Consider the following 11,224-nt stretch of genomic DNA (forward strand, 5'->3'; position numbering starts at 1 on the left):
AAAACAAAACAAAACAAAACAAAACAACAACAAAAAAACCCCAAGAAACCTATGTTTGTATCTGTTCCTTAGATCAAGATCAAAGAAAATGAAATAGGGGAAAAGAAAAATCTTGCTCTTTTGTAATTAAAAGCCTCCTAAGTGGCAAAAAACAGTGAAATTTTAGAAGTATTTTCAAGTACTATCAGAAGTAATACATCAAATAACACGCCACTTCTGTTTCATTACTCTCACTTTTTTCTTTGCGTAATGCTGTTTGTCCTTTTACTGGGCAAATTCAGATACAGGTTCTTATATGTTCATTCTATTACTATACACATGTAGGAAAATTTAAGTTAGTAATCAGAATGTGACCAGAAGAGTACAGTATACTGTACAGCCAGCATCTCCAAGGTTTCTTGTCTTTCATGATTTCATGAGAACAATTTCTGACATTCAGGTCCTTTTCCTCCACTTCTGTTTTAGGAATTTGATAATATCCTTACGTATTTGATCTTTAAGGCACTTGCCTAATGAGTTTTACCTTTGTTAATTTCTGTATGGAGATTTATTATTACTTCATCAGTAGTATTTCTGATGCACAGTGCTGCTATTGGTGTTATGGAGTGTAAGCAGATTTTTTTTTTTTTGCCTAACAATTAAAAGGTAAACATTTCAGGGCTACTAGTTTGAAGTCCCTAAATATTTTGCTAGCTATTTTTCTTTCTTAGAGATCCCACAGATAGAAAACAATTAAACAGACTATTCTGAGCTCTTTGAACAGCTGCCTTCTAATTGAAAAGTTGCAATTTTAATCAACACTTAGTTGGAATCCTGTTGCCAAACGTCTGTTTCCCTTCAGTCAATAGCACCTCTTGACCCTCCAGTTCCTCCTTCGCATTGAACTCAATAGTTTCTTGGCTGAAAGTTCTGCAGTACGCTCCCTCATCTTGTGAAGTGAGGACTGGCACCCAGAAATAGGGTTTTTTCAGTTCCGAAATTGGGTTTTCATACCGTGCTTTAATAGGCTGTGAGATCAGGCATCTTGGATTCATTACGAGCATCACTTGGTATTATATTGCTGGAGTAATGTGAACAATGATACTTGTTTGGGTTGGAATAGTGCTGCCAAGAAAATGTTTTTGACATGAAGAAATGAACTTCTTTTTTTTAATTGAACTCAGGAGCCTAAATATTTGTAAGGTAATAGAAACTGTGCTACTAATAATGCTGTTTATCTACAAAAGTAAACAAACATTGAGATCTTGTTTTCTGCCTTGTGTCTACAAGGTGATCTGAAAAGAAACCTCAAACCCCAAACATTTAGAATGTATTACACTGAAGATTTGAGCACATCTGTAATTCTTCAGAGGAAGAAAAAGGTGTTCTACTCTTGTGAGATGAAAGAGGAGTGAATTGTTACTGTTTAGGAGTGAAATACTATCGAAACAGAATTAAGTTTACCAGCATGGCTGCAGTTCTGGAGTATATGTATTTTCTTATATATTTCAGTGGGGGGAGAGAAAGGGGGGAGACTATATATTATTTACAGTATTTTAAAACCTTGCAGCTTAGAGAACCCTGCTTTTCTCATTACCACTTTTTTTGTCTCTGACTTGGTTCTTTCCTATATGTTAAGCGTAAACTTAAAGCCTCCAAAAGTGTAAAGCTTACATCCCTCAAAGTTGTGCTGCACATTGTTGAGCTGTGTCCCCTTAAAATCTGACATCTACATTTAGACACAAGACCAAAATATCGTATTTGAGACAGTGAGCAAAAGATGTCAGAGTTGTGCACCTCAGTGCTGCAGTCAGTCCCTGGGTATCTCAGTGTGTTCTCGGAGATTCCATTTTCTGAAATTATAGGTCACATTTGAACATCTTATCCATGGAATAGAATTGAACAAAAAATGGCTCCAGGCATATTTCAGGATTTTGAACTTTTGCCTGAGTACAAACAAGAGGAATAGTTTTGGGAGATGCTTGGGGAAGGATTTAAGATCTTTTTTGGTATCGTTTATTTACTTTTGGCAACTTGTTAGTTTCTGTCCCTTTCCAGGTAATGTATTGCAGCAACTTTAACAGATGTCTGAAACAAGGACTGAATAGGCTTGCAGATGGAAAGTACTTCTAGGCTTTGTAATATGTCAGTCACGTCACTTCTGAGAAAAGAAAGATTTAATATTTAAGGATTATGAAATATAGTTCTGTGATTTAGATGTACCCTCATGCTCTCATTGCTAAACTAAGATTACTTTAAATGCAAACATCTTGCCAATATCCACTGCTTTAACTCAGTGACTGGAATCTTTGGTAAAAAGGGGCTTTTCACCCCCACTGGACTCCTGTTGTTTGGGATGCTTCCCAAACTGCCATCACAAGCGCTGCTGAAAACGTAATCTTAGGTGCATACATCATTGTTTGTGTGGCAGTTACTTAACAGTGTTGTGCAGCACTTTGGAAGCAAGCACAGCATTCCTTGTTCTTCAGTTGAATGGATTGCTAGATTAGGGATGGCGTTTAAACAGTGGGTATAAGGCAGTTGTAGCACTAACATTTGAACAGAGCAATGTAGGAGGGTGTGGCTTTTGGAGTGGTGACAGAGGGTCAGAACTTACTGCTTAGTTCATGACTAGGCTTGCTGGGATAGATGGTTAGTGATGAAGTTGCACTTTGATTGGAAAGATTTACCCGGGTTGATAGGCTAATCAGAATCACAGAACACTATCTGAGGAGGGGACTTTAACATCCTGATCATCATAGGTTTTGGAAAGGCATGTGTTTCTTTACAAGACTGCTAGTACTGAGTGTACCTAACTGCCTTTGGATTGTAAGTCTCAACAACATAATGTTGTCAGCCTGTGAACGCTACCTTGGGAGATGCTGAAATCGACTTCAGTTATCTGTAGTGAAATTGATGATAAAAGTTCTTACACTCCTATGGTAGAACAACGCTGTAATGGGGAGTCTTGGGCTAGGGTGCTAACACGGCACTTAGGTCCAGTGATTTAAAAGAGTAAGATGGACTGATGAAGAGTAAGTTGGAATGATGACGTGTGTCTCTGTGGTCTCATGTCCTTTGAGGTTATAAAACTCAAATGTATGCCACTGAGAAAAGCGATGACAGAAGGGAGCTTGTATTGAACTGCTGTGGCAGTGTGCTGCAAAGGCTGCTCACTGCGTGTGTCTGGTACTGAGCAATTGAGCAGCAGTGTTGTAAAGCTGCAGAGATTGTAGGGATCCACGCATCATTCAGCACCTGCAATTGGATAGCTGTCAAGTAACATTATTTTTTTTCACTAGTGTCAGTAATGACAAGTAAAAGGCAGTTGCTTTTCCTCTTTTGATCTTGAATGGGATTATTGCATAATAGTATAGTATTATATACAAACATAAGGGCAATGGGTGGGCCAGTCCTATAGCAAGGGAAACATGAGAAGGGGAATTTGGCTTGATAAAATGATGTCTTAGGCTGTGTTTGTGTATGTTCTGTGTTCTCAGTGATAAGATCTGAAGATATGTGCACAGACAGCTCTTCCTATACCCAGTATAATGGAAAACTGCTGTCAATCTGTTTGTGTTTTCTTTGTGTTGGAATTCCGATCTAGACATGCAGAGTTATGTCTAAATGACATGAAGCCTTCTTGTAAGCAGTTGTGGGCCAGGCACTAAATGAGAAGGCTGTGAGCATCTATATTTTCTCTTCAGACTGCAGCTCTGACAGTTGGCAGCAGCACCTACTTTGTCTCAGTGAGCTGAGAAGGGATATAGGCATCTGGAAATGCCAGTGTTAAGCAGAAGTGACAGCCAGACAGGCATCCATGCCAGAGGTGTTTTGCTCTGTTGCGCTGTGTGGTGTAATGATGGAGCAGGAGTGTATTTACAGTGGGAGAAGTGCTTTCAGACACAGGGTGATCTGAGCTTTTGAAGTGTTCAGAAGCTGCAGCAGCAGGTAATTCTGTAGGGGCACAGCTGGGTGCTTTGCAGGTGGCTTTACAACAGCCTTGTGCATGATACATAATAGTTAAGCCTTTTCTGCTCATGCTGAGTAGTGTATTAGTTGTGGGCTAGAACTCCCTGAAGGTGTTAGAATTGTTTTATTAGTTCAAATGAATTTTCTGGTTTGATGGTCTTTCTTGGACTCAAAACGTTTTTGACAGATCATTTAGCAAATTGATGCAGTTAGAATTCATGTCTTTTTTCTTTTTTTTTTCCCTTTTGGGATATGTGTGCTCTTCACAAATGCTGCAGAAGGATTCACAGTCCTTGATCGCTTTCTTTTACTGTCAGGAGGTGCATGTGTTTTATACCCTGTAGCGGTATTATAAAAACAGACTAAGCCATATGTAATACCCTGGAAGTCTCCTTTCTAGTACCATCAGTGTGTTAGAGCTTTGCCTCTCTTGCTGTGAATTGTATCTCATTAAGTTGTTTGAGGGTTGGGGAGTTACTTTGTCTTCGAGTGAATAAAAGTGACGGGAAAACCGAGTCATGTTGAGAGGTGTAAGCCTCATCTCTTTATTGTTGGTGATGAACATCTAACCCATCTGAAGAGATCTTAATTAGAAGAATTGAGATGAGCTTGGTGTATCTCCTAGAGCAGTGATGCTAGCTAGGCTACTATGTTCATCCTTAACTTTCCCAATCATGTGAAAGGATAGACACTTAATAAGAGACCTTTTGTACTTAATTTCTTATGATGATAGCATTGCATCATTCAGATATGTTTATTTAGCTCTGTGCTTTGTGGTTGACTATTTTTCATATTCACTGTTACTCACACAGCATTTGGTGGTGGTGGTTCTCTCTAACATCTCATTAATCTTCCATCTGCTGTAGAACTCGTTTTCCCCGTGAGGTATTCAGTTACTTTACCAAGGTTTTACATCTTCAAACTTACAGCAGTTCAGACATCTATTGTTTCTGCTGTTGTTTTGTTGTTTTACTAAAACACGGTTTAACTCTGTCTTGAGTCTTAGAGGCTTTTCTAGCCTTAGTGATCCTAGAGTTCAGAAAGCTGCTGATGAATAATAGTCCTTTTTATTAACTGCTTGAGGATAAACTTGCTGAAAAGTGTCTGGAATCTTTCTAAAATACTCAATTAAGTTCATGTGCTTTTATAGTACAGAAGAGCTGTTCTGAATCCTATGTTTTGACCACAGCTGATTCTTCCTTCCATATAATCCAGGAATGGTTCTTACTTCATGTACGTAGACAGAAATATCAGATCATTAATCACTGAAGTGGCGGTAATTGCCTGTTAACTTTGCCTTTCAGTGAAGTCCCTCTTCTGGGTTATTTACCAGGATATGGACATAACTCTGCAAAGTCAAACCACATCCTCCATTTTCCTCCTGCACTTCTGTTGATACATTTGGAGCGGGTGTGTTGCTCCTTGATGGAAGCAGCCTTGGGTAGTTCAGTGTTGTGTCTTGGTACTGTGAAGGGCATTGGTATTTTGCTTTAAATGTAGCAGAAGCAGAGCTGAAGCTTTTCTTCAAGATTCTGTAAGTAGTTAAATTTTGTACTGTCACAGACTGAATATTTTTCTGTGATTTGACTGGCTCCTTTAATTTCGTGTGCTTTTTTTGTCCAGTGGTAGTTCTGTGAATCTGTGAATGCATGCCTTACAGCTGGGCTTTGTTTATTCAGTGAGTAAATGTTTTCCCTATTGAAGTGAAGCTCTTGCCAAAGGTTACCTGTTAGCTACAGTTACAGGGCTCAGCAAGTAGTAAAATTTCAGTCCCATGAGAAATTCTTCCACTTTTTCCTCGTATTATTATGTATGGTCAGTTTACACTGCTCAGAAAACACAACAGTCTCTTTAGTAAGCTGCTAAAATACCACGTTTTCACTGTGCATTCACCAGTGTTATGTTTAAGGAGACAGCTATTGCAGAACTGTGTAAAAAACAAAACAAAAAAACCCCACTTTCTTCCCTTTCTCAGTGTAGGAAGTTATTAAGGTGGGTAAAATACTCATTATAATGTATGTCCTGAGGAAGACTGGCTGCACTTGAGTTGTCCCTTCATAGAATCATAGAATAACTTGGGTTGGAAGGGACCTGGAGGATCATGAATCTCCAACCCCCCTGCCGCATGCAGGGCCACCAACCTCCCCATTTAAAACTAGACCAGGCTGCCCAGTGCCCCATCCAGCCTGGCCTTGAACACCTCCAGGGACGGGGTATCCACAACCTCTCTGGGCAGCCTGTTCCAGCACCTCACCACTCCTTACTGTTTAAAAAAAAAAAAATAATAAAAATAAAAAATAAAAAAAAATTCCCCCTGATATCCAACCTAAATCTTCTGTCCTTCAACTGAAAACCATTTCCCCTTGTCCTGCTGTTACCTACCCTTGTAAAGAGTTGACTCCCCTCCATATGTCCTTTACACATGGAAGTTTTACATAGTGTGCTTTCATGTCGCTCTAAAACAAACAAACAAAAAAAACCAACAAAAAAACACACAAAAGTTCTTTAAATTCAGAAGTGGTAACATTTGACTCTTCGCATTGCATCCAATAGTTAATTAATCCAGTGCTAACCCACGTGTATTGCGTCCAAAATAGGAAATAGATATCCAAGACTCTGTTTTGATGTCTGTCATCAGATGACCCAGTAAAGAAATAGAGATGGCAGTTTCTACATGGCATGAAAGAGGTGTGTGCATTTCCTGGGAATCACAGTGCTGAAGCTTCTGTATTTTTTAATAACTGTAAAACATAGGCACTAGGAAAAGTGATTGCGGCACTTCAGAAACTTTTCAAACCATCAGCTTTTGTTTTGAAACACTGACGTTTATCTAAATGAATTTTTGTGTGTGTGTTCTGACCTCAGAAAATAAGTTTTCGTAGCGGGTTGCTGATTCAGTTTCGACCATTATGCAAATTCTGTGAAACAGGTGTTATTCACTGCTCGGTTTTGGAGTGGATTTTAATGGGGCAGATTCTTTAATGTATTACTAACTGAACAAGGATGACAAAAGCACAACTACAATGTCATGAATTCTTCTGATGACTTAATGGTGTCTTTGAAGTGAAAGCCTTGGGGAGAGAGCTTATTGCAGCCTGAGCAGTCCATCTTTCGAAGAGGTCCAGCAGATCGCTGAGAGGATTTTGCAGGGTGATGCTGGTTTTATGAGCTGCAAACTTAACTTCCTACTCATAGTGTTTCTGCGCACAGGCAGAGAAGAGATGAGCAGTGTGGGAAGGTTTTTGAATTGATCTTGCTTTATTTGTCTGCTATTAATACCTAGAGTTGCGAAGTTCAGCCTTCAGAGTTCCCCATGTAGTTCCCGGCTTCCCACTCATCATAGGCATTGTTACAAGTCCTTAATTTCTTCTCCCAAGAAGAATTTATTGGTGATTTTTTTGTTTTGTTTTGTTTTTGTTTTTGTTTGTTTGTTTTGCTACTGCTGTATAACTGGCAGTGGAAAATACCTGCTGTACCTATAAATCTTGCGAAATTAAAATGAGTTTATTTTTGCAGTTACAGATAAACTCTGGTGTCTGCCTTGTCAATGGAGTGTACTTTCTTCCTTTCTTCCTGTTAGAATATTTGTGAAAGCTGACAGAAACTCTGTCACAAAATTTCAAGGCAAAAAGTTATAATTTGTTTGGAACGTAATGGATAATTCTGCAGACAAAAATCGTCCAACCACACTGAGAGATTGGCTTAGAAGGAGAGAGAGCAGCTTGTTTTTGGTGGCTATACTGACGTGGCATGTCAATTTCTATTTTGAAAAGCCTTGCTCTAGGTAGAACTGGATAACCAGTATAGGTAATTAGAATGTGAATACATTAAACTCAACGATTACATCTCAGGCTATGAACAGACCACCTCATTAGGTATTATTAGCCTGCAGAAAGTTGATTGATGCTCAGAAGCATGATACAAGATGGCCGTGTTCAAATGCTGGGTGAAAGGCTGTAAGTACAGTGCAGCCCATAAATACATTAGTAGAGATAGTATGACAGAGAAGTAACAACAGAAGTTGAAGATTGAGCAGCTTCTATTTTCTGGTTCATTTTGAAAGAGTCTTTTTCAGATTTATCCTAGAAGCCCAGCTCTGGTTTACCTTACTCAGATAATCCTACTGGAGTAAATAGGCCTAGTTGGGTGTGCTGAGAGCAAGGAAGCTGGCAGCAATGTCTGCAAATGATCTTTTCTGTATTCTAGGTCTGTCCACCTGGTCCCAGCATTCCAGATCGCACCGTCGGAGGTCTTCATGTTCCAGACAAGAAGACAGAAAACCTTCTGAGGTATTTCTGGAATATGATTGCTGTTTTGTTGCACCTACCAAATACCAAGTGCATGTGTGTTCTTGACGTGGATCCTTGTCTTCTGAATTGTGCTTTATTTTCTTGCTGCTCCGTTTCAACTGGCACTTAGTGCCCCCTCCTTTGCCTTTTTATTTCTGGCCAGGAGATCACAGAGCTCAGCTGCCAGCACTAGTTTCTGTCAGAGAATTTTGGCATAGTCTGACATCCATTCAACATAGCTGTAGAGTCCTCTAGTATTTTGGGCATCATAACTGACAGTGAAAGTTAATCTTAGGTGCACTTGTTTTATAGTGGGTATTGGGTTTTGATATGTGATCATTGTTAATGTGCTTGTCAAGTCTGCTTCCTGATAGTTTTGTCTTCCATCGTGCTTTTAGGAAGTCGGATCAAGGGAAATAAAAATGGTTTTTAACTTGCTCGGATAGATTAACCATTAGTAACACATAACTGGGATCCAATTCATGCTGTGTCTCCCTATCTTCAGGCAAATACTGCATTGCAAACTCTGCAGAGGCTGCAAAGAAAGCATTAGATTTAGGAGACAGGATTTCTCAATTCAACTTACTTGCCTGGTAACAAGTACTTTTGATTCATTAGCAAGTGGTTGGTGTAAAGAAACATGCTCTGTTAATCTCCCTGCAACACTAGCAAAATCCAGGAGAAGAAACTTCAGAGGAAGAATCTCCTTCATTCCTCATTGTGTTAGTTGGCTTTCGATCTTCATTTCATTTTGATTTTTATTTGATTTTTATTTTTTTTATTGCTGACAGTTAACAGCTTCTTTATTTTTGTGAATGTGCAGAGCTCTGGAAATTCACCAAAGGTGCCAGTTGGCTTGCTTTCCTTAATTATCTTTTGTACATGAACTTAGGCTCATTTTTGAGAACTAATCCACGAAAAACTATCAAGAAATTATTTCAGATAACCAGAGATCTTGCTGTTGTTTTTGTGTGTCTGTAATCCTGTTTCTCCTCTCCCCTTCCTTGTGTTTCTTGTCATTATCTTTGCAGTTTTGTGCTGTTTTCTAGTAGTCTGGGTGGACTTCCATATACTTGTTTCATATATTTTTTCATATGCTAGCTCAGTTTCACAGCCGTTTCACCCTCTCTTCCCCTGCTTTGCCACAGCACGCTGTTTTAATGGTAAGTGTGCTGGCAGAAAGGTGATGCTTGCTAAACTTCCTGGGTGAAATCGTGGTCTCATTGAAGTTGACGGCAAAATTCCCACTGACTTTAGTATGGCCAGAATTTCACCCTTTAGCTTTGAAGTGTTCTGTGCTGCTGAGAGCCAAGTGCTCCAGTGAGCTCTGCTTTGCTCCAGGCAGTCTGATTTCATCAGAAATTAGAGCAGAAGGAATGGTGTTACAGGGCCACTGTCTTGGGAAGGAGATTCTTGGCTGTCAAGTACTGTGTTAGCAACTCTCTTGAGAGAGCTTCGTCAGAAATTTATCTGAGAGCTCGGGTTGCTTTGCCTCTTGGATTGGGCAAGTTTTGCACCCCGTTTTATATTTTTTACTCTTGCGTTCATTTGATGGTGTTTATTCAAATAACTTTGAGGTGCAGGATCCCCTGACCAGCTGTGCATGCTCATTATGTGAGACTGTTAGCTTTGCAGATGATTTTTCATTTCTTGATTACAGCCTCATAGGACTTGTGTTTTAAACACTTGGTTTACTTCATTACCTGCACTTACCTCTTCCTTCATACAGTAATACTAGTGTTTACTTTTAAGGATGGCAGGCTTTTTGACCATGTCAAGAGAAATGGTGAGAAAAATGTTATTTTCCTACTTTTTTTAATGATAAAAGCAGAGCAGAAGTGTACTGAGAGAGAAGTGGGGAGTGCATGACTATTGGGAAGGAGAAGAGGTGTTAAGATAGGCTGCATTGTAAGGAAAATCATACTTGTAAATAGTCTTGAAAGTATGACTTGCCATCTGGTTTGTTGTTCCTCTAAAATACTTCCCCTACTAGGTAATCTGTTGAGATTTCAGATGTGTGACTAGTGTATGACAGAAGTTGCTGTCCTTGGGAGGCCTGTCTAATCAGCATGCTGTGTAGGTGAGGCACTTACTCAGCCATATGCAGCAGTTGGTTGGAATTAATCTAAAACCACTGTTGGTTTTGGACTGCTTGGAGGCCCAGGAGGTTGTCACTTTGCTCTGTTAGCAGTCCCATAAGAGAGTCCAGTAGTACTTTCCTTTTATAACTGTGCAGTGTGGGGCTGGATAGATGCCTACTGTCTTGTTGTCCCAGTGGTGCTCATTTTTTGTCCCATGGTTGCTTTTTAATCCTTTCCTTCAAATGCAACATTTCATAGTAGAAACTTACAGTGCTGTGGAGGTAAGGAGTGCTGAATGCTGTTGCTGTCATTGACAGCAGCCTTGCCTTGCAGGGAGAGCAGGGTGGGAAGAGCTGGAAGATGGACAGACAAATACAGACTTGCAGTTCTGATGCCTGTGATAACATTATTTGCTTTCTGAAGTGCTGACAAGCAGTGGCAAACTAGTTTGGCTGAAGCTACAGGAGAGCGGATCTCTTTGATTTGACTCTGTGGCTTGTGGAAGGTGGCATCACTGCTTGCAGATGACTGCTAACCCAGAAGTTGGCCAAGGTACTGTTGGGTTTAGAGGTGGATGCTTTTGCAAAGGCGAAGTAAAATGACAGCTTTGGTGCAGAGGTGTCTGTAACTGACAGAATAACAAGCACGTCTGGTGAACATCAAGCTACCACCAGAATTCAAATCTGGGATTATTTTGTTTATCTTCTGGGTTATTATTTTAAATGCTGGCAAGGGTATGTGGCAAGAGTCACTTAAATAATGGCAAGAGTCATCTTGGTAGAATTTCCTCTTGTATCTGGTCGTGGTAGAGTCATGCCTTGATTTCTATCACAGGGAATTTCTAGAATGCCTTTGGATTAGTCAGAGCTCCAACAGTTGTGGTGGTGGTGGTTTTTTTTTTTT

General features: G+C 39.8%; 1 protein-coding gene across 11 annotated transcripts in view; it reads left to right on the forward strand.

The window, feature by feature from the left end:
• The window catches only part of JADE1 (jade family PHD finger 1), a 147,190-nt gene that overhangs the window by 112,911 nt on the left and 23,055 nt on the right, over positions 1–11,224 (forward strand). For all 11 annotated transcript variants that reach the window (XM_019614535.2, XM_019614533.2, XM_019614532.2 and 8 more), the window contains one exon: positions 8,158–8,240. In XM_019614535.2, coding sequence (XP_019470080.1) covers positions 8,158–8,240 — 83 coding nt within the window. The remainder of the gene's footprint in view (positions 1–8,157; positions 8,241–11,224) is intronic.

The sequence above is a fragment of the Meleagris gallopavo genome, chromosome 4, assembly GCF_000146605.3.
Source record: "Meleagris gallopavo isolate NT-WF06-2002-E0010 breed Aviagen turkey brand Nicholas breeding stock chromosome 4, Turkey_5.1, whole genome shotgun sequence".
NCBI lineage: Eukaryota > Metazoa > Chordata > Aves > Galliformes > Phasianidae > Meleagris > Meleagris gallopavo.